Here is a 24,251-nt window from a genome sequence, read left to right as displayed (position 1 = left end):
ATACACACCTGGTTCTTCTCCCATATGTGCAGTAATTTCAGCATCTGAACCACCAACATAAAGATCTTTGATTTTTCTCCTGAAGAGGTGGTGGGTTCATCTGAGCCAGCCACAATCTGTATGCCAAGCTCACTGTGGATTTGAAATCAAGTACCTTGATTTTATACCCAGTTATCTTTCTCATTCCACAGTTCTTACCTTATGCCTTAATATAATAAACTAGCTTAGCTACCTGGCTCTGAAAATGAATTGTACTAAAAGTACAAAAATTAGCTGGGCATGGTGGCAGGCACCTGTAAACCCAGCTACTCAGCAGGCTGAGACAGGAGAATCGCTTGAACCCAGGAGGTGGAGGTTGCAGTGAGCTGGGATTGTGCCATTGTACTCCAGCCTGGGCGACAAGAGTGAAACTCCATCTCAAAAAGAAAAAAATTGCTCTTAATTCCTGCTCTACCATTCAACATAGGAAACCTACCATTCAACATAGGAAACTTTTAGTCTTATGTTAAGATCCTCCACAAAGGGATTGTCTACAAATGCAGCCCTGTAGAAGAGTAATCAACATCCCCTGCCTGTCTCTTGAACCCTGTGTGACTATAAGCCAACGAAGAGTTCTAGAATTGCCATTGTGCATAAACATTACTTCAAGTGGATAAAGAAGAACTTCAATGATCACTTCCCTGCTCAGAGGCCACTGACTCTGTCTCCAAAGCTCTTGGAGCTTGTCTGGGCATAAGCATCATAATTAAGACATGAATAGAATAGCTATTTTACAGTGAATCTTCTTTTCTTCATTGTTCCTGATCCTTCATCTATGGAGGAGTGAGTTTTTCTTGATATTTTTCCAGTATGCCTTGGTTACTGTTAAATAGAGTCAGATTTTACATTCAACCTTAGTAACACTATCAGCTCTCATAATTTTCATTCCATAACTTTGTTTCCACAAATATTATTAAGTGTTTATAGTGTGACAGATACTTGAGCTACAGAAACGAAATAAGCCATATAACTAACTGGCTTATATGAGAGATCTCTCTTTCTTCCTCTTTTCCATGGTTCTGACTTTCAATTTTATTAACCTTATGAAATAAATGTCCTCCATTTTTTTTTGAGACAGGGTCTTGCTCTGTTGTGCAGGCTGGAGTGCAGTAGCATGATCTCAGCTCACTGCAACCTCTGCCTCCTGTGTTCAAGCAATTCTCATGCCTCAGCCTCCTGAGTAGCTGGGATTACAGGCATGCACCACCACGCCCAGCTAATTTTTGTATTTTTAATAGAGATGGGGTTTGACCATGTTGCCCAGGCTGGTCTCGAACTCCTCACCTCAAGTGATCCACCCGCCTCAGCCTTCCAAAGTGCTAGGATTACAGACGTGAGCCACCGCACCCAGCCTGAAATAAATGTCCTTTTAAAAACAGTTCAAAAAATTCTAGAAAGAGAGTACTTAAAAATTTTATGTGATCATAATATTTAGAGAGCAAATCATTGATATCCCCCCAAATCCTAAGATGAAATAGGATTCTTTCCAGAAATTATAGGTGTTTATGAAGAATCATTCTGATTGAATGAAAAAAAAATAGCTTAACCATACACAGCTTGGAAATTTGGTAAAAAGACAAATATCCATGAAACTGGATCATGGGTATCCTAACATTTCCTGAGGACAAACTACTACATTTGTGTAATTCATTGGAACACTCTTCATGCCTGTGACCTTGCAGAAGAATTGCTATTAAATGAACTTGCCTTTATGTCTCCACAGAAATCCTTTTCAGCCCGGGCTGTGTCCCGCTCCCATCAAAGGGCAGAACACATCTTAAAGAACTTGCAGCAGGAGGAAGAAAAGAAACGTCTTGGTCGAGAAGCCAGCCTCATCACCGCCATCCCCATCACCCAGGAGGCTTGCTATGAGCCCACATGCACGCCCAACTCAGAGCCGGAAGAAGAAGGTGCCCTCTGCACCCAGGACTTCTTGGGGGGCTGAGTCTCAGGGAAATAATGTGCTCTGAAATTAACATTGACAATTTTATGTGACATGAGGTGATATGCCCCCTTCCGTCTCTCTCTCACTTCCTGACACTAACCAAAGAAAGAGAAAAGTTGTTTTCTGAAGTTTAGAGTTAGCCACTTTCAGAGGAGGACATTAGTTACATTAAATGAATGATTCGGGGAACTGCTGAATCTAGTATGTGTATTAAAGTAAATGCAACCAATCTTTCATTAACTACTTTCAACCTTCACAAGTGCAGTTTGTCAGTTGGTGTCAAAAAATGATTAATTAATCATTCTGAATTGAGTGATTCTCTGTCCTGCTTTTGTAAAAACTTCGGGGGATAGTTTCTGTCTTTCCTCTGTAGGGCGTTTTTAATTTTTATTTTTCCTTTTCTAAGTACTCTCAAAATTATTTAAGCCTTATGGTCTGAGAGCAGTATATGCATTTGTGATACAAGAGCAATGTGATAATGATAACTGTTTTGTTATAAAGCCAAAGTTCACATTCCCCATTTTGTTTGCCAGTAGAAGAAGTCACCAATCTGGCATCCCGTCGACTGTCTGTGAGTCCATCCTGCACCTCCAGTACTTCCCACAGGAATTATTCCTTCCGCCGCGGGTCAGTCTGGTCAGTGCGTTCAGCCGTCAGTGCTGAAGGTGTGTCCTCTTGCATACGTTTTATTTCTCCTGACTTATGTGTTTTGAAACACTTTCCAGTTAATATCATTATCTCACTTGATTACATTGTCTTCATTAAATAACTTGTCTCATGACTTGACATTCTAAAAAAAAATTAGGATGGCATCCTTTAAAAAAAATTGTTGATTTACCTCAGCAATTGTCATTTTTAAGTTGGCTCTATTTTAATTACATTGCATGTAATCATATTGCTGAGGGTTCAGAATACATTATTCTAGACAGTTAATAGTTTTCCACCTAGCTACAGTACATTACAACCAACTGGGAAGCTTAAAAAAAAGTTCCACCCACACCTAAGACCAAATCAAAATCTCTGAGTTAGGACCCATCAGTGTTTTTAAAACCTCCTCAGCTGATTTCAGTGTGTGTCCCTAGTTTTTGTTTTTGTTTTTATTTTTTTTATTCATCCCTGTGGGTATAAAGTGGTAACTCAGTGTGATTTTATTTGCACGTCCCTAATGACAAACGATATGGAGCATTTTTTCATATGCTTATTGACCATATGTATATCTTCTTTGTAAAAGTGTTCATTCAAATCTTTTGCCCACTTTAAATTGGGCAATTTGTCCTTTAACTGTTAAATTATAAGAACTATTTATACATTCTGGATATAAGTCACTTATCAGATATGTGATTTGCAAGTATTTTCTCTCCTTTCGTAGTTTGTCTTTTTACTTTCTTCACTTGATCTTAGCCAAAAGGCTGAGAAGCGAGTGTCTTTTTTACTTTATTAAAGATAACTTTGAGGCACAAAAATTTTATTTTAATTAGGTCCAATGTGTGTGTTTTTTCTTTTGTCATTTGTGCTTTTAGCGTCATATCTAAGAAACAATTGTCTAATCCAAGGTCGCAATTTGTCTAATCCAAGGTCACAAAGATTTACTTATGTTTTCTTCTAAGAGTTTTAGCATTTATATTTAGGTGTGTGATCAACTTTGAGTTAATATCTGTTATGTTATGAGTTAGAATTTTGCATTTGGATAACTAGTTGTCCCAGCACTATTTATAGAAAAGACCATTTTTCTCCATTGAATTTTCTTGGCACTTTTGTCAAAAAGCAATTGAACATAAATGTAGTAGTATATTTATGGTCTTTCAGTTCTGTTCTACTGATGTGTATGTCAATCCTTCTCTCAGTACAATGAAATCTTGATATGCAGATATTTGTATAATTGTGTCTTTCTCATTGATTATTTTATCATTATAACATGCTCTGTTTTGCCTGTGGTAAAAATTTTTCACTTACAGTATACTTTGTCTGATGTTAACATAGATACTCCACATCATTTTTTATTGCTGTCTGTATGGCATATCTTCTTTCATCCTTTTCTTTCATCTTATTTGTGTCTTTGAAACTAAATTACGTCTCTTAAACATAACAGTTGATTCATATTTGTTTTTATCCATTCTGCTAATTTTGCCTTTTGATTAGTCAGTTTACATTTATTGCAGTTTTGGATAAGGTAAGATATATGTCTGCCATTTTAAAATATAAGATATGCCATGTGAAAGACATAGTTTTATTTATATCTTTATCTTATAATAACTTTATAAGATAATGTTTTATATAACATTTATAACATTATATTAAAATAAAACATATTTATAATAGCTGACAAAATCTTTGTCTAGTAAGTCCAACATTTAAGCTTCCTCAGGGTTAGTTTATGTTGACTGCTTTTATTTCTGTATATGGGCAATATTTTCCAGGTTTCTTATATGTCTCATAACTTTTTATTGAAAAATGGACAATTTAAATTATATAATGTGGAAACTCTGCAAATCAAATGTCCCCCTTTCCTCAACAGGATTTTTTGTTGTTATTGTGTTGCTATTTGTTTGTTTAGTGACTTTCCTTGACTAATTTGTAAAGTCCATAAGCCTTTGTTGAGTGTGAGCACTGAAATCCCTGCTCAGTTACATTAGTGGTCAGGTAATGATTAGACAGAGATTTTCTTAAGTTCCTTGAACTAATAAGTCTTCCAGACTTCACTGAGGGCCACTTTGGGTGTGTTGAGGCACATCTTCAGTGTTCCAGTAGTTTAAAACTCTGCCCTTCATTTTTGTACTTTCTGCTTGTGTAGAGCTTCAAGGTTAGCCAAACATGAGAGATCAGGAATTTCTCAGGTCTTTCCTGGGCACGTGCACAACCTTGTACATATGTACAGCCATCTAGATAACCAGGAATACGTCAGTGATTTGCAAGCCCCCTAGAAATCTCATTCCCCAATTTGCCTTTTAAGATTTTTGTCAGCCTCCAGCTTCTACCAACTCATATGAGCACCTCAGATAGCTACAATGTTAAATAATTGTTGCTGATTTTTTTTTGGTAAATGCCCTGGGATAAAGCTGTTTGCACTAAGCTTTAAGTCAAGCAAAATAAAGACAAATCTTGTGAACAGGGATTTTCTATGGGGTTCTAGATAGGTCAAGTAGTGACAATTCTCTGGTGTTGAGGCTTTTAGGGAGCTCCTAAACTGCTCTGCCCATCCAGTGGCTGCTAGGCTGCTGGTTTTAACAGCTACCATGGTTGCAAGGTTGTCAATTTTCAAGGCTCCTAAGGACCTAGGAAGATGGGGAGGTGAGTAGGGCAAGTTAAAATGCCAGAAATACCACTGGTCTTTTATCCTTTTTTGTTTGTTTGTTTGCTTAATACATGCTCCTCAAATAGTTCCAAGCTTTTGGTAAATTTTGAAAGCTCCGAAAAAAAGTGTATTTCACAGTGTTCTCACTGCTTTTATGGAGGAACAGGGATCTATACTCCACTGTTCCAGAAGTGCTTGGTCCACTACATCTGTATACATTTTTAAAGATTTCCACATGCATCTACTATGAAGCTGTGTCTGGAATTTATTCCTTCCAGCGGGTTCTTGGTCTTGCTGACTTCAAAATGAAGCCGTGGACCTTTGCAGTGAGCGTTACAGCTCATTAAAGGTAATGAGGACCCAAAGAGTGAGCAGCAGCAAGATTTATTGTGAAGAGCGAAAGAACAAAGCTTCCGCAGCATGGAAGGGGACCCAAGAGGGTTGCCACTACTGGCTCGGGTGGCTAGCTTTTATTCCCTTATTTTATTTTATTCCAGCTTTTATTCACTTATTTGGCCCCTCCCACATCCATTGGTCCCTTTTACAGAGCGCTGATTGGTCCATTTTACAGAGTGCTGATTAGTCCATTTTACAGAGTGCTGATTGGTGCGTTTACAATCCTTTAGCTAGACACAGAGCGCTGATTGGTGCATTTACAATCCTTTAGCTAGACACAAAAGTTCTCCAAGTCCCCATCCGACCCAGAAGATCAGCTGGCTTCACCTCTCAAAGCCTGGACTGAGAATGACAGTATAAGTCTCTTACCCTCTAGTCCTTCATAGGCCTTCTAAAATCCCAAATAGTCATGTAAGTTTTAATCTGAGAATCAAACACTCACAATTCTTTAGTGCTTTAGAAAGGGGACATGTATATTTTCATATTAATAAGCTGTTAAATACCTTTTCTACCTTCCTTGCCTACTAAATCTAACCTTTTTCCTTTATTCCTATATGCAATTATATTTATTATTAATTTGTTATTGTATTTATCAATGGGGATGAAAACATTAATATGAGTGGGCTATGTCATTCTTATCCTAAATGCATGTGTGTTTTCTTCTACCCCATATTACTGCTTACCATCTCTCACACACTCACGTGCATACAACCAGTTGCATCTATGAAAAATGTCTTAGTCTCTGCTTAGAATTTTATCTTCATTGATTTAATATTGTGAACTGATCCTCTTGTCCCAGAGTGTCTGTGCTTTGCTTCTCTACCAAACAAGAATAATGGTGCTTGGAAAGTGGGCTGGTTTTTTTGTTTGTTACAAAATGAAGAGACACTTTGTGTAACGTAATCTTTTTTAAAATGTTGGCATTTTCTCATAGCTAGGATTATGCTGTTAAATAAGCAGGCCTTGAACGGAGAAATGTTGCATTAAAATTACATTACTGATGCCAGATGCAGTGGCTTATGCCTGTAATTTCAGCACTTTGGGAGGTGGAGGTGGGAGGATTGCTTGAGCCCAGTAGTTCAAGACCGACTGGGGCAACATAGTGAGGACTCATCTCTACAAAAAATAAAAAAATTAGTCAGGTGTGGTGGCACACCTATGTGGTCCCAGCTACTCTGGAGGCTGAGACAGGAGGATCTCTTGAGCCCAAGAAGTTGAGGCTGCAGTGAGCAGTGATCATGCCACTGCACTCCAGCCTGGGTGACAGAGTGAGACCCTATCTCAAAGCAACAGTAACAACAAAGAATTATGTTACTGAGAAAAGCACCCTGATTTTGTCTCCCATTTTAGATGAGGAACATACCACTGAACACACGCCGAACCACCATGTGCCTCAGCCCCCACAAGCAGTGTTCCCAGCATGCATCTGTGCAGCAGTACTTCCCATTGTTCATCTGATGGAGGATGGTGAGGTGCGGGAAGATGGAGTAGCAGGTACGGTTTTGAACAGTCGGATCATCAGTGACATTCTTAAGCTGTTTATCTGATAGAAGACAGTAGGTTGCTCTTAAACACATTATGTACTGGCCACATGTTGAACTGTTTTATGCACATATTATAATTACAGATTCGTAACATACTGCACTAACACTATCACTCTCTCCAATTCCTTCTCCCTCTACCTTTATGCCCAAAAAAATTGCATTTAAAATAGGTAGTTGGGTCCAGGAGCGTTGTCCGTGACCAGAGAACAGAACAACACAATAATTATTTAGCCACATAGAAATCAAACCTGAGAAATCTTAGCTATTAGCTTGACACCACTAATACCATCTGTCTTACGTGATTACCTTTCCAGATGTACTAACTAACTAAAAAGAATAATTGCAAAATGAAATGATAAACTGAGGGAAAAGATGAGTAACATTTGCGACAGACAAAGGTTAATTTCTTAACGTTACATTTAAAAAAGCTCTTATAACTCATTAATAATTTTTTAAAACCCCATTAGAAAACTGGGCAAAGGATATCAGCAGGCAATCCAATGGCCAGTAACACCTGGAAACAACATTGTTGTTTAAAACTGTAATTAAATCTTACATTTCAGCTACAAAATCGGCAAAGATTATTTTAAATGAAAATATCTATTGCTGGTGAAAAAGCAGGGGAAAGAGCATCCTCATACTTTGCTGATGAAGTACAAAACTCTGTACAAGCATTCTAGAACAGAATTTTATGATACGTATCAAAAACCTTAAAAGTGTGAAAAGCTTTTGACACAGATTTGGCTTGTAGCAATTTCCTAAGACAATCATGAGGGCTGTATAAAGGACGTTGTACATTGATCATTATTTAAAATAAAAATATTTAGAAAGACTTTAAATCCCTAACAATAAGCAATTAATCATAGTACCTCCATATAATAACATTCTGTGAACGCTGGAATTGCATTCTAGATGAATATTAATATAAAAAGTGTTAATATATTGCTAAGTAAAAAACCGAATACCAAAGAATATTTTCTATATATAGTACTATTTTAAAATACATGTAAGTAGACTGGGCATGGTGGCTCATGCTTGTAATCCCAGCACTTTGGAAGGCTGAGGCAGGCAGATCACTTGAGATCAGGAGTTCAAGACCAGCCTGGCCAACATGGCGAAACCCTGTCTCTACTAAAAATACAAAAATTAGCCAGGCATGGTGGCACATGTCTGTAATCCCAGCTACTCATGAGGCTGAGGCAGGAGAATCGCTTGAACCTGGAAGGTGGAGGTTGCAGTGAGCCGAAACCACACCACTGCACTTCAGCCTGGGCAACAGAGTGAGACTCCATCTCAAAAAAATAATAATAATAAAATAATGCACGTAAGTATATATTTCATGTATGTGAAAGGACATACTCCAAACTGTTAATAATTGTTTCTGTGATGAGTGGACTTCCCAGTCTTATTTTTCTCTTTGCATTTTTTTGTATTTTTCATATTTTAAGCATGAAACTGCCTTACTTAAGCAATTAAAATAAAAACAATATGAACATTTTTAAAGTTTTAATTGACACATAAGAATTGTACATATTTACAGGGTACAGTGATATTTCAGTACCTGTATACAATGTGTGATGATCAAATCATGGTAATTAGCATATCCTTCACCTCAAACAGTATTTCTTTACGTTAGGAACACTCAAAATTCTCTCTTCTAGCTATTTGAGAATATAGAATAAATTATTGTTACCTATAGTCACCCTACAGTGCTAAATAACACTGAAACTTATTCCTGCTATCTAGCTGTAATTTCTTATCCATTAACCAACCTTTCCCATGCCTCCCTCCCGCCTCCCCTTCCTAGCCTCTAGTTAGCACTATTGTACTCTCTACTTCCGAGAGATCAACTTATTTAGCTTCTACAAATGAGTGAAAACATGCAGTATTTGTTTTTCTGTGCCTGGCTTATTTCACATGTAAAGATATTTTTTGCAATCAATATCAACCTGAGAAAAACTCACACCTGTTTTAATTAGTTATAGAGACACATGAAAGCTACAGCTCTGGATTTATATTTTTGTTAATATTATTTATATGTCCTTTAACTTTAATTGTATGGTTTGTTTCTGAATCAAAATTTGGTATTATTTATTTGAAATAAATTTATGCTAAATTCTGTATTCCTACTTTTGAAAACCAGTGGACTTGGGAAACACGTTCAAACTAAAGACCATTCGGTGTTTACTGGCCCTGTTTTTTACCCACTTGCTTTCTTAGTCTGGGCACTTCTAGACAATCTTAGCCTGACCACTTTCCCCACAGAAATAGCACTTTCTTTCTCATTAGGATTAATTATTTATCTTAAGACTTCTTCATTAGAAGTGAGAACCTAATTGTTACTGGCTCAACTACTTTATCTTGCTGAAGGAGATACTGTTTGAAGCATTCAGGTGGACAGAAAAAAAAAATCCCTAATTCATATGCATTCTAAACCAAAACATATTTTCAAAAACCAAATAGTCTTTCATAGTTTCTCCATAAAATAAACAATAAAATATGACTGTAATTTAATAAGTGCTTACTACTGCTATTATTGGGGTGACTTCCACAACAAAGACAATTGCATATATTCACAGAGATATTCTTTGCAAAAGCATTGCTGATACCTGAAGACAACTCCTACACTTTTTGGTAACATGTTCTTTACATGTGAAAATGTTCAGAGACAACAACGAAGAGAACAAACACCTACCTTTCAAAAGAAAAAAGAGTTCACAGAGCCTTTTTAAGGCAAAAAGCAGAGACTAAAGCTTGTAAATTGTCAAATACTTTATCTCATAGACTTATCTCCATTTAAGACAAATGTTCAACTTTCTTTCTCTTCTGAAGTGAGTGCTGTGGCTCAACAAGTCTTATGGAACTGTCTAATTGAAGATCCATCAACGGTTCTTCGACATTTTCTGGAAAAACTGACCATCAGCAATAGACAAGTAAATTCCTCTTCCTTTTTAGTGTAGCTCTGTGGCTACAAGTGTGAACACTGTTAAAATCATGCAAAGAACTTTATAGTGCAGTGCATGCAACTCAATGCCCTCCAATACACAACCAATAAGTACTTTTTAAATAATGATAATGATGAGCAATACTTAACTTTGCTGTTTTCTTTTTAATTTCTCCATTAATTCATGTTTCTATATATATGTATATATATGTTACATTGCTAGTGAGGATCCTAAAATACTGCAAGATTAAATTAAATATAATGTTCTTACTATTGAGTACCTTCATTGAATTCTGATTGCTTGGCAGTCTGATGCAGGTATGATTATTAGAATATGTTAAAATTTGTCATTAATCAAAAATCTGATTTGTCAGACCACCTTGTAAGAAGATCATGCCAAATAAAAGTAGTTTTTCAAGCAGTGGCAAAATACAGCGATGATTAAAAATTATTTGTTCATTTCTATGATATAGTCATATTCACTGGAAGGTTAAGTTTAGTTTCTGAAAGGTAAAGTTAATTACAGACATTTCAATCTAGTCTCTTGTAACCTCTCTTTTTCTCTTTGACTCAAAACCTAGAAAGCAGAATTAAGAAGTTCACAAAAACATGGTTTAAATGTTTAATGATTTTTCAACATAGGTCTTCCCCATATTCCCATATCAGGCTACCATGGCCAATAGAGTTAACTAAATGTACAGCTTTCCTGTGACTTGCCTGTGACCCACACACACAGTGTCAATTTAAAAAGAACAAAGTCGTTTACTGCTCAGTGATTTTTATGTGTTAGCTCCTAGGAGAAAGGTGTTCCAGATGGTTTAAATACTACTTAACAAGTATCACATATACTATATTAAAATGTTGAACATAATTAAAATCAATATGTGGGCAAAAGTAAGAAAAATCCCTCACCCAATCCCGAATTTTCAAGAAGTTAATTTTATTTTCTGCAGCATGGCAGCTGAAGGAAACATTAAAAATTCCGTTCTTCTTTCAGGACGAGTTAATGTACATGCTTCGCAAACTTCTCTTGAATATTGGAGACTTTCCTGCTCAGACATCTCACATCCTATTCAACTATTTGGTGAGTTATAAATGTTCATTTCCAATTACGAAGCAGCACCATGATGAAAAGGTCTTAGGAGATTTTTTTTCAATAAATTTCCATTAATTATGTTACTAAAGGCAAATCCTGGTCAACTAAATTCTGTGTAGGGAAGCCCCTGCCTGGCATACTCTTTGGCATATGGAGGGCAGTCAATATAAATGTCAGTTTCTTCTCTGTCTTCCTTTAGCAATATATAACTTCCTTATATTTGTTCTTTATTTTTGTTTTCTGTTGAGAAAACACGTGTTCTTTTAGTATTTTTTCCTCTTTTCCTATCTCTGTGTTTAAACACACACACACACACACGGATGCAACTGTTGTCCTAGATGGAAAGTTTTTGTGTATGTATTTTTCCATGGCAACTGTCTATGACAGTTTTAACTGCCCTGGCAGTTCTTTCCTGATCCTCTGAGACTTACCAATTTCTTCACATTCTTTTTTTAAACCCCAAATGAATATGCAGTTTGGGGACTAGAACCCGATGACTACGCCTTGAAACTGCCCCTTAATCCTGGCAGACAAATGGCCAAATTAATGTCTGTGCTGGGCATACTCCTTCAGTTATCCATATGCATATGTATCCCTAGCAGGGTGATAAATTTAACTCCCACCACAACCCCCATGTGCAGAGAACATTTGTAATTCCTTTCTCTTGTCTAAGACTAATTTGGTCATCTTCCTTCTGAGTGCCTACTTGCTGGTTGGCAAGGGAAAAAAATATGAATAAATGTCCAATCCAGATTTAAGTTCAGACCAGTACCAAAACATAAACAGTACTTTTTGGTGGTTTTCAGGCTCTCTTGGATAAAAATGCATAGTCTCTAGGAATTCTCCCTCCTTCCCACTGCTTTTGTCTCTATAGCTATGTGGAGTTGGGGAGAAAAAAGACCTTTGTTCCACATCTCACCCCTTGCATTTTATCTGGGTCCTTCATTTGTGAGACCATGTTCTTAGTCTGGCTGGTTGCTGGATGTCTGGATGGGCACAAACTCAAGCCCATGGCTGCTGTCACTCAAAGCCTGTCTGCTCCTGGCAGTGCTTGCCGGGAGACTCAACCTCCCCTCAGCTTCTGCAGGTGCTTTAGACCCCTGAGTTCTTGCCATGAGTCCCATATGGCTCTAACATAGGAAGTCCACCAGCTATAGCATCCTGCTCAGTGACAACAGCCTATGGCCGTTCTATCTGGAAAGCTTTCCAGCCAAGCATCCACTACTTCTGGGTTCTGTCTACACCACACAAAAACCAAAGGTGGATTTGGAAAGCCAAATGTCAGGGCCTCCATCAGTTTAGGTGTGTGCCCTGCCAAATTTACACTCCATCCAGGCTGGTGTGGAAAGAGCCTAAAGAGGGACTGGAGGCGAGAGCGCCTTCAGTGTTTCTTTTGCTTGCCTGTGTACCTGCCCTTTCCCCAGGTCACTGAATAGGAGAAATGCTTGCCCAGACCATTGCTCTCCTCCATCCTTTAGCTCCGCAACAAAAATATTTTTAAAGGAGCTTGATGCCCAGATAGTTTTAAAAGAAATAAATCTCCAAATACTCAACTTACAGATATGCACTAACACTTGTTGAGTAAGTCTGCCATCTCAACCATTATTCTAGCGCACACAAGGAAGACCCAACCCATCATCCCAGAGATTACCAGGCTGCACTGACAGGCATGTAGGTTGGAGAAAGAATCTGAATTCTATGTTATTAGTAGTTTTAAGAAATCATCTTTTCTGATTGATCAATGCACTTTAACCCATAGGACTTTCTATCTGTCCTATGTTTTATAAATTTCTGTTAAGGGTGAGGGTTGGCCCTCCTTAGGGTGTCCAGCATTTAGAACACCAAAACAGATTAGGTTTGCGACGCTGATTCTTTCAACATAACTAGAAAGTTTTCCAGGACTACAAAATTTTTGAAGAAACAATGGTTAAAACCCACAAGAAAAAAAATTTACACTATTTCTTTCTGAATATTTGCACATTATTGAATAGGATAATTGAAAGTTATTTCATCAAATATTGCAATTATAGTCAGTCCTCATCTTATTTCAATATATAGACTGCTGAACATATTCTACCTCCTACTAACAAAAAATAAACTTTGAGGCATTTTAGATGTCAACTTTAAAAGGTGCAAAAGAGCACACAGTTTTTCAAAATTACATTAGAAGATATGCAAACAACCCAGCTGATAAAATAATGTGCACAACAAACCTCATGACACACATTTACCTATATAACAAACCTGCATGTGTACCCCTGAATTTAAAAACAAAAAAAAAGAAGACACACAAACAAAAATTTTGAAGTTCATCAACTTAGCCAAGCAGCGTGCTCTTAGGTTTGAGACTATTAGACGTAATCCAAGCTGCAAATAGTTCTTGGACAGACTTCATATACAGATGAATTTTAGATGGCCTCAGTACCTAGCTACCAAGTGACATGATGCCTGGGTGGGGGGAGGGGGGAATGATCTGCTTTTTTCTTAAGAATTTGCCATTTTAATGATATATAAAAATGTACAGCAGCCTGTGTGGTCAGTTTTCCAGTTATGCCCTCTCCTGGTAACATTGAAAGTGTTAGAGAAGCATCTGAACAGAGAATACGAAGGCACAGAAGATCGAGTTTAAAACAAGAAAAGCTAAGGAAATGAGAATGTGAGCTCAGGATTATTGTAGCTTTGTGAACTCTTCTTATCCTGACTTGCAGGTAGGATTAATCATGTACTTTGTGCGGACCCCCTGCGAGTGGGGGATGGATGCCATTTCAGCCACCCTGACATTCCTGTGGGAGGTGGTGGGTTACGTGGAGGGCCTCTTCTTCAAGGATCTCAAGCAGACGATGAAGAAGGAGCAGTGCGAGGTGAAGCTCCTGGTGACCGCTTCAATGCCAGGTAAGCCACTACTATTTTTTAGTAACATAACTTTAAAATAAAAATTATAAATAGCCCTTTGAAAGACTAAGAGACTCTTTCATTCATGAGAAAATTTTCAGAGTTCTAACCCCCAGTATTGAGTGCTTCAAAGAATTTTTGTTTAATATAATCAGAGGAAATACAATAGACCCTTTAAAAAGTCGGCGGTTGCCAGCTGAAAAGGGAGACTCAGAACTGAGATCCGCATGAATCAGTCCTTGAAGGGCTGCCAAGGTTGAAGATTTATTTAAGTCTATCGCAGAGAGCCAGCTGAACTGAAAGCTTTTTTGAGTGAATTTTTGGCAGTGCAAGGAGAATAATATTGTTTGTATGGCATGGACTCCAGTCCTTTGTAAATTCCATGAGAGAGGGCTTTATGAAAAATTGGAAAAGGGGAAGCAGGAAGAAGGAGCATTACAAAAGAACATGAAGCGTGATGTAAACTCAAGATACAGTTCCTTTTCACTTCAGATAGCTTGTTTTGCCTTAAGACAAAGATTTTGACAATTCTTTATCCTTGTGCAGTGACTAAGAAAATTTGAGATGATACATGTATTGAAATAAAAGTGAAAGAATTATGTAGAGATGAGAACACAGGTTCTCACAGCAAAGAAGCCTGTGTTTAAATCATAGCACTGTCATTTATTAGTCACATAACTAGTATTAACTGTGAAGAAGTACATCATTTCTCAAAGCTTTCTTCCTTGTGTATAAAATAGGGATATAATTCATACTTCACAATTGTGAGGAATAAATGAGTTGAGATATGTGAAATACTTGCTGCCATACCTGGCTCATGATAACCATTCGATAAATGGGAATTGCGTATGTATATGTTCTGTAGATTATCCAAAAAAAGTGATCAGTTTTTATTATAGCAAAGAAACTCCTATTTTTAACATACTTAAAAGACAACTCACTAAAAATCGAGGTATATCATAATGTTCACAAAGATTTGTAATTAATGAATGAAGTAGAATAAATATTGTCTCAATCAGCCAAGAAGAATACAGAAAATGTAGCTTTAAGCTACATTTCAAGTACTTGGTTTGGTTTTGCTAATATCTCTGTTTATATTTTCTTAACTTTTATTGCCTGGTCACCTCATCTAGAAAACAGGGATGTACTACTTGTTGCAATGCTTGAGGTTTGAATTCTAACTCTTCCACTAAATAAATATGTCTCTTAAGTTATTCCATTTCTCTTTTTCCTCATTTGTAAGGTAAAAAATCATAATACCCACATCATGGGGTGGCTATGAGATTTAAATACAATTATGCATGTAAAAGACAGGTAGAAGTACTGAGAACTTGTCCGAGCACGGTGGCTCACTCCTGTAATCCCCGCCCTTTGGGAGGCCGAGGCGGGTGGATTGCTTGAGGTCAGGAGTTTGAGACCAGCTTGGGCAACATGGCGAAACCCAGTCTCTACTAAAAATAAAAATTTTAAAAAAGTATTGGGAACTCCATACCTATCACTTTTAATAAGTGAATATATTTAAAATATATATGTATTAATCTTAAACTTCCAGGTTAAAAATAAATAAATAAATATATATGTAACTATGAATTAAGAATTGTAATTAACAGTAAAAACATCAGCTTATTGATAATATTTTAATATTTTATGCTTTAAAATACAAATTTTCCTATAGAAAAAGTCAGTTTATTATTCTTTTTATCTTCCGTAGGTACTAAAACCTTGGTAGTTCATGGACAGAATGAGTGCGATATCCCAACCCAGTTACCAGTCCATGAAGACACTCAATTTGAAGCCCTGTTGAAGGTAGGAATGACTTTTAACAGAAACTATTTTTAAGGACAATGTATGGCCACCTCACTGAAGATCCATTTTAGAATAAAATGGCATTTTTCTGTCTTTAAATGGATATATGCATTTCTTTACTCTTTACTAAAATCTGCCCATTATTTCCTTATGCTATTTCCTTCCATAATTTTCCCCACTTCTACTGACTTTAGTCAGTAAACTTTTAGTAATCTGATTTTCGGGAACATAGTTCTGGGCCCAGATATAAGTAGAAGAGACCTCTGGAAAAAAAGCAACTTTTCCAAACTCGTGCATCTTATTTCAGTAGAAAGGGTCGTTACTACTCCTTTTGACTTCACTCAGACATCTCCAGAGAATTTCCAAGGCCCAACTTCAACAAATACTCCATTTTTATACTCGCAATGAATGGTAGGATAGCAGGAAGGCAAACAGAGTATGTTCAAACGCTGCCTTCACCACAACCAGTGTGACCTAAATCAAGTGATAAGACTTCTCTAGTCTCAGTTTCATTTTCAACAGTACTGAGATACTAGTTCAGGTTATACAAGTTATCTATGCCTAGTATGTAGTATATAATGTGCACAGTGCATGATAGTTTATATTATTCTTAAATGTTTCTCAAACATGCTTTCTTCCTGATGCTGAGACCAGTAGGTGCCACTGTTCCTCCACAGTCCATCACTCAGTCTGAATTATAATTGTACATCTTTGGGCACTATGAGAGCAGTTGGTTTATATCACATTATCAGTCTTTATTGTACCATTCTTTGTATAAGTCTGTGTGGGTATATATGCAGCCATAGTATGTGTATATATATGTATATGTGTGTGTGTGTGTATACATATATACACACACATATCTAATGTATACAATTTATATAAGACATCTATATATACATATATATATATATATTTCTCGTAAGAGGTTACCTTGTTTTTTCGAAATTCGTATCTGTCAGCTTACTACCTAGCACATAATATCTTCCTGATAAACATTTATTAAAATTTGTTGCTATTGTTCTAGGAGTGTCTGGAGTTTTTTAATATCCCAGAATCCCAGTCAACACATTATTTTCTTATGGATAAACGATGGAACCTTATCCACTACAATAAGGTGAGACACCAGTAATGACATCCCGTTGAGTTGTGCCAAAGGCTTATCATGCCTACCTGAAGGTGGCTTACAATCAGGGAGGCATTGCTGTTATAGAGGGTAACAGTATGGCCACCTGGGTCGCACCATCTTACTATCAATGGGGCTTTTGACTGGCGACTTCACCTTTCTACCTTTCGGTTTTCTTGTGTGTAAAATGAAGGTAATGATAATAGTATACATGCTAGAGCAGTTGTAATAGTTAAGTGAGATAAGCTAGATAAGACACTTAGTTATTGATCATTATTACATGAAAAATTATGTTGCCCGTATAATACCTGTGTGTGTCTATTTGGAATTTGAATGTTGTTTTGCATCTCTTTTCTACCATGTTAAACATGACCATGCTGACCTGATGTAATGAGCAGAAGGGGCTTCAGGATGTTCGCTGACATCACTTTACAGTGATCTTCCAGAGTGTTGTTTAGTACATTGTCTTTAGCTGCTTTTCTCCTGGCATAGCATCCTAGGGCTTAGACCTTTGGGTAAAGAAGAAATGAGAATAAATGTTTAATCTTTTGAACTCTTTTTTTTGTCTCTTTATGTAATCCACACAGACCTATGTTCGAGATATTTATCCTTTCCGGAGGTCAGTATCTCCCCAGCTGAACCTTGTACATATGCATCCAGAGAAGGGACAGGAGCTCATTCAGAAACAGGTGTCTGACCACATCAGTTTTATTCCATGGTTTTGTCATGTTGTTGGAGTAGATATCTGTTCATATGTTGACAACTTTGAGATTTTATGATTCCATTTTGGCCCTCTCTGGAGACAGTAGTTGGCCCTTACTCAATAAATTGTTCCCCCAAATAGTGTAAGATTTACAAATTGGATCATTACTTAAAGGTATTAAGAAACACTCACTTGGAGTAGTGTAATGAGGAATTATTGAGTATAAACAATAGAAATCTTCTAATTTATTTACCTATTATTTTGTATATGTAGATTTTCATTTCACATTTCTGTAAAATCAGATTGGAAATACACATAATGTAGCTATGTAAGTTATCCCAGTGGTTTACACTAGCTGGCTACAAAGTGAAAGGGGTCACTCTAGTATGCCTGAAAAAAAAAGCATTAAACTAAAGTTCAAAGATTTGGACTTCATCCCACTTCTGCCTCTGACCAGGGATCTGACCTTGGGCATGTTATTAATTTCTCTTGAAACAGGAAGAGATATAGTCTAGCAGCTGTACTTAGGTTTAAGGTTGAAGAACAGAATAATATTCACATTTAATCTCAAATCAGACTTTGAGCTTAAGGAAAGTCACTATTCTGCATGCAAAATATAGCTTTAGTACACAATTCTAAAAATGATACAATTTTAATATTGCATATTTATTACATTCATTTTTAAATAAAATCTTTAAAGAATTTCAGGATACTTGATCATTTCAATTTTCTGTACATATCAAGGATAATAATTTGGCATCAAAATATCCAAAAATATCTTCATGAAATGAGTGAGAATGGCATAGAATTAGACCACTTAATTAAAAATGTAGCTACCATTAACTACCTACATTCTATTTAAAAGAAAGAAAATACTGAATGTGTTGCAAGGGGTGAGATGTTGGGCAAAACTGTTAGATCTGAAATATAAACAGTTTCTAAAACAAGTCTCCCCAAATTACCCCAGCCCGTGATTTTGGGATAAGATAATTAAAACTCTAATCAATAATGGTGCTTCCCTAGTCTCTGTCTCTGTGTGTGTGTGTGTGTGTTTATGTGTCTGTTCATCATGTTTAAGAACAAGTTTTCAAAGAATGCCATCAAATGGAGTTCTTGCTCTGATACACACTTCAAGTTAGAGCCTTAAGACTTCTAAGTTCCTCCAGGAGATTATAATATGGAGGCCTATGAGTCTGGCTCAGAAGTTTCCTCAGTAGCTACTCACTGCGTATAAACTTCCTAATCATCAAGAGAAAATGACCTAAGAACCAAGAGCCCCATGTGTATGCCCTCTAAACTCAGAGCACCAATCAAGGATATACGAGCTTCTGTCCCAAGATAGGGTTTTCCTGGATCTCACGTCAGTCTTTGTTTTTTTAAAGACAAACCCAGAACTCCCAGGAAACAGCTTCAGGCGTTGGTGGCAATGGTAGAAGCAATTGGAACTGACTGACTGACTGACCCTGTTAGTGAAGGTCTTCCATATTATAGCATCCAAACAAACGGGCTCTATTTAATTTTGAACTAATCTTGACAATGCTTGTCTTATGCTCCTCTCCAGCCTAAAACTCCGTAAGGAACATTTCCTTCTGTGAAGCAGGCAGAAGGAAGTAAGAGGCAATTAAGAATTGTTTGCTCTTTCTTGTGGTAAAGGAAAAAAAAACACATGTCTCCCTCATTTCACTTTTTCCCCTTTTCCCACTTTATCAACCCAGTTTGCCATTAAAGGTTTTCCTTTAGTTTTTTCACTCTATAAATCTGGAGTTTCTAATTCTCCTTTTTGTCTGCTCCTGCTTTTGTTTTCTCCAGGTGTTCACCCGCAAGCTGGAAGAAGTAGGGCGGGTGTTGTTTCTCATCTCCTTAACCCAGAAGATCCCCACAGCCCACAAACAGTCCCACGTCTCCATGCTTCAGGAAGACCTCCTCCGCCTGCCCTCATTCCCTCGTAGTGCTATTGATGCTGAGTTTTCACTCTTCAGCGATCCTCAAGGTATCAAACAAAGAAACTTTGCCTCTCTGGGGCTTTTTCTAACGCACTTGTTTTGTTCTCAAATGGAGAGCATCTGAATCAGCAGACAGTGCTGTAAAACCAGTGCTTCTCAGACCTGAGTGTGCACAAGAGACCCCTGAAGGACTTGTTGAAACACAGATTGTGGGGCCCCACCCTCCACCTCCGGGTTTCAGGATGGGGCTCAAGAGTTTGCATTTCTTTTTATTTATTTTTATTTTTATTTTATTTTATTTTATTTTTTTTTTGAGACGGAGTCTTTCTCTGTCCCCCAGGCTGGAGTGCAGTGGCGCGATCTCGGCTCACTGCAAGCTCCGCCTCCCGGGTTCACGCCATTCTCCTGCCTCAGCCTCCCAAGTAGCTGGGACTACAGGCGCCCGCCAACACGCCCGGCTAATTTTTTGTATTTTTTTTTAGTAGAGACGGGGTTTCACCATGTTAGCCAGGATGGTCTCGATCTCCTGACCTTGTGATCCGCCCGCCTTGGCCTCCCAAAGTGCTGGGATTACAGGCTTGAGCCACCGCACCTGGCCAAGAGTTTGCATTTCTAATAAGTTCTCAGGTGATGCTGATGCTGCTATCCCAAGCACCACATTTTGAGAACCACTGCTCTAAGCTAATCATCAGCAGTTGAAGCGTGGGTAGGATGGTGTTGTTAGGGTATGAGAATACTTGACTAAACAAAGACCAGGTATTTGTGTGAAGTTCAAAAAGAGGCAAAACTCATCTAGAATGACAGAAATCAGAATGGTGGTTGCCTCTGGATTTGGAGGGAATGAATTTCCTGGAAAGGGGCAGAAGGGTGATGAAAATTGTCTGTATATTGATGGAATGTTGTTTACATGAGTGCATAGTGCATATTTTTGTCAAAATTCAATGAACTCTGCATTTAAGATCTCTGCATTTTACTCTAAATAATACCTCAATTGAGAGAAAGAGACAGAGACACAGAAAGAGACCCACTTTGGAGCCTTGCTCTGTAACTCAGTTACTAATTTGAGACAATTTACTTAAATTAGCATCCCTATGCTTTATCGCCCTCATCCAGAAGCTTCAGACAGGCTGGGCAAGGTGACTCATGCCTGTAATCCCAGCCCTTTGGGAGGCCCAGGCAGACAGATCACTTGAGGTCAGGAGTTCGAGACTACCCTGGCCAACGTGGTGAAACCCTGTCTCTACTAAAAATACAAAAAAAATTAGCTGGGCATGGTGGCGGGTGCTGGTAATCCCAGCTACTCAGGGGTCTGAAGCATGAGAATCACATGAACCCAGGAGATGGAGGTTGCAGTGAACCGAGATTGCGCCACTGCACTCCAGACAGAGTGACAGAGCGAGACTCCATCTCCAAAAAAAAAAACGAAAAACAAAAAACAAAACGCTTCAGCTTCAGCAGGAGTAGATAGAGCTCTAGCCTCTAACCATTAATTAAAAGACCAAGCAGTAGTCCCATCCCTGCTATTTTCTAGCTGAAATAATTTATTTTTCTCCAACCGACGCTTATTTAGCAGTAAAACACTGCCAATGCCTGCTCTGCCTTACCCACAGTTAGTTAAAGAGGTGATGATGAAAGTCCATGGAGAAATGGGAAGTGCTGTATCAAGGCCAGTAATATTGTGCTGGAAAACATTTCAGCAGTAGATCTTCACATCCTGGAGCTGGAACAAACGGAGAACAGCAGCGCCTTGGGTTTGATCACCTCTCATGCTGACAGGATTGGTGCGGGGCTAATTCTGTCTCTGCTGTTTCATGTTCTCACAGCTGGAAAGGAACTGTTTGGCCTCGACACTCTTCAGAAAAGCTTGTGGATCCAGCTGCTGGAGGAAATGTTCCTGGGCATGCCGAGCGAGTTTCCATGGGGAGACGAAATCATGCTTTTCCTCAACGTTTTTAACGGGGCTCTGATCCTCCACCCAGAAGACAGTGCCCTGCTCAGGCAGTACGCTGCCACCGTCATCAACACCGCAGTGCACTTCAACCACCTCTTCTCTCTCAGCGGCTACCAGTGGATTCTCCCCACCATGCTGCAGGTGCCCAGAACCTCCTTTCCCAACCAGAAAATTAACATGAGTACTGCTAATATCTAGCTGTTCAACTAGATCTGTACTGAAACTTTTTAATGATGGTGTTACCATCTTCTTTTGTGACAACAGAAGGCAACAAATGAAATCCCCCCATAAATTTGCAAGAGTTCACAATATTCCTTTCTACTCTGAGAGCCCCAGACTTGGGATATGCTTTCCCATTTCGTCTAAGACAGTGGTTCTTAAGTTGTAGTCCCTGGGCCAGCAGCATCAGCAACAACTGGAAACTTGTTGGAAATGTACATTCTGGCCAGGTGTGGTGGCTCACACCTGTAATGCCAGCACTTTGGGAGGCCAAGGTGGGAGAATCTCTTGAAGTGTGGAGCTTAAGACTAGCTTGGGGAACATAGCAAGACCACATCTCTAAAAAGAAAAACAATTTTAAAGAAAGAGAAATGCACATTCTTGGAGCCCATCCAGGTCTACTGAATCAGAAACTTGGGGATCGGGGCCCAGTAGTTTGTGTTTTTAACAAGACCTTCAAATGGTTTTTGATGCCCTAGAACGGGAAGCCTCTACCTCCGGGCCATGGACCAGTACTGGTGTGTGGCCTGTAAGGAACCCCCACCCCTAGATTTTCACAGGAGCCAGAACCCTGTTGTGAACTGTGCATGCGAGGGATCTAGGCTGCATGCTCCTGAATCTAATGCCTGATGATCTGAGGTGGAACAGTTTCATTCCGAAACCATCCCCCCCACCCACCCTGGTCCATGAAAAAATTGTCTTCCGTGAAACCAGTCCCTGATGCCAAAAAGGTTGGGGACCACTGCCCTAGAAAGTTTGAGAACTTATGTTCTTGAGTCACATGTATGGCAAGTGTTTAGGTGATGTTTCTCCCAAGAGATTCCCTGACCTCTAACTGAATAGAGATTTTCGGCCGGGCGCGGTGGCTCACGCTTGTAATCCCAGCACTTTGGGAGGCTGAGGTGGGCGGATCACGAGGTCAGGAGATCGAGACCACGGTGAAACCCCGTCTCTACTAAAAATACAAAAAAATTAGCCACGCGTAGTGGCGGGCGCCTGTAGTCCCAGCTACTCGGAGAGGCTGAGGCAGGAGAATGGCGTGAACCCGGGAGGCGGAGCTTGCAGTGAGCCGAGATTGCGCCACCGCACTCCAGCCTGGGTGACAGAGTGAGACTCCGTCAAAAAAAAAAAAAAAAAAAAGAAAAGAGATTTTCATTCCCAGTAAATATAGTGTGATGGGATTGGAGAAGGCAATTTAGCAGGAACAATTTTTATTTACTCATGTCTAATGTATAGCTGGCTACATTTAGGAGTACTAAATAAAATCAGGCAGGGCCCAGGGCCTCATCCTAGTTGTCTATTTTTGAGGAAGTTTTGATAAAAATTATGATCATAACACATACAAAGTGAAGTTTGCTCAACCTACGGGGGCAAGAAAGTTACTATCACAGGACTCTCTTCCTCATTTTTAGATAGTTGCAATTTTCTCTATTTTTTTAGTAAGTATTTTTTTTACTGATTACCAAAAGCAATTATGTTCATTACAAAATTCAAAAGATGAAGAAAATTTAAAGAAAAAATAAGGATCACTTAAAATCCTTTCTCCCAGGTAATCATTGTTCATACTTCCAAATCCTGACACTCTTTCCTACACAAACACACACACACACACACACACACACACACCCCACACAGAATTATATATTTTCAAGTTTGTAACATAGTTTTTTCATATAACACTAAGAATATCATAGGCATTTTATATAGCTACATTTAGCCTTACAGCATTTTTGAAATTACTGCACAGTATTCTATGGTTTGTATATACCATAATTCACTTAACCAAGAAATATTTATTAATAATTTGTCTCATATTTTCCACTGTTATAACCAGTCTTGCAGCAGGCCGCCTTATGTATGCATGTTTATACATGTGTCTAGTCCTTTCCTTGAGATAAATTCCTAGTCACAAACTTCCTGGAAAAAAAGTATGTTTAGATTTTCAGCATTTTGAGGTGTATTACTAAATTTATCTAGAGAAAGTTTATGCCATTTTACGTTCCTCTCTACCAGTTTACAAAGTTAGCCATTTCCCTCCAAACTTCCCATGACCATGAGTTTTAAAAGCGAGTACAATGTTGATACTTTATTAAGGCATTTTTTGAATATCTGGCATTTTTCCATAGGTGTACTCCGACTATGAAAGCAATCCCCAGCTGCGTCAAGCCATCGAATTTGCCTGTCACCAGTTCTACGTTCTACACCGAAAGCCCTTTGTGCTCCAGCTGTTTGCTAGTGTGGCCCCTCTCCTGGAATTTCCTGTAAGTAAGCTCTGTGGGAAGAAAAATGAAGACCAACAAAATGAGAAAAGCAAAGGTTATTTATTAGAGCTTACTATGGCAAGGGAGTTGGCTA

General features: G+C 38.3%; 1 protein-coding gene across 14 annotated transcripts in view; it reads left to right on the top strand.

Annotated features, from left to right (window-relative positions):
• The window catches only part of UNC80 (unc-80 homolog, NALCN channel complex subunit), a 231,472-nt gene that overhangs the window by 150,557 nt on the left and 56,664 nt on the right, over nucleotides 1-24,251 (top strand). For 12 of the 14 annotated variants that reach the window (XM_032754682.2, XM_032754681.2, XM_032754686.2 and 9 more), the window contains 12 exons: nucleotides 1,763-1,949; nucleotides 2,518-2,649; nucleotides 7,023-7,166; nucleotides 10,049-10,149; nucleotides 11,158-11,244; nucleotides 13,965-14,148; nucleotides 15,860-15,954; nucleotides 16,982-17,071; nucleotides 17,668-17,769; nucleotides 19,593-19,773; nucleotides 21,550-21,818; nucleotides 24,023-24,157. In XM_032754682.2, the coding sequence (XP_032610573.1) occupies nucleotides 1,763-1,949; nucleotides 2,518-2,649; nucleotides 7,023-7,166; nucleotides 10,049-10,149; nucleotides 11,158-11,244; nucleotides 13,965-14,148; nucleotides 15,860-15,954; nucleotides 16,982-17,071; nucleotides 17,668-17,769; nucleotides 19,593-19,773; nucleotides 21,550-21,818; nucleotides 24,023-24,157 (1,707 nt within the window). The remainder of the gene's footprint in view (nucleotides 1-1,762; nucleotides 1,950-2,517; nucleotides 2,650-7,022; nucleotides 7,167-10,048; nucleotides 10,150-11,157; nucleotides 11,245-13,964; nucleotides 14,149-15,859; nucleotides 15,955-16,981; nucleotides 17,072-17,667; nucleotides 17,770-19,592; nucleotides 19,774-21,549; nucleotides 21,819-24,022; nucleotides 24,158-24,251) is intronic. The other 2 variants (XM_032754680.2, XM_032754685.2) reach the window with 1 other exon arrangement.

Source organism: Hylobates moloch, unplaced genomic scaffold, assembly GCF_009828535.3.
Source record: "Hylobates moloch isolate HMO894 unplaced genomic scaffold, HMol_V3 SCAFFOLD_1, whole genome shotgun sequence".
NCBI lineage: Eukaryota > Metazoa > Chordata > Mammalia > Primates > Hylobatidae > Hylobates > Hylobates moloch.
The sequence above is the reverse complement of the archived record's forward strand: the minus strand, read 5'-3'. Positions and strand labels throughout refer to the sequence as shown.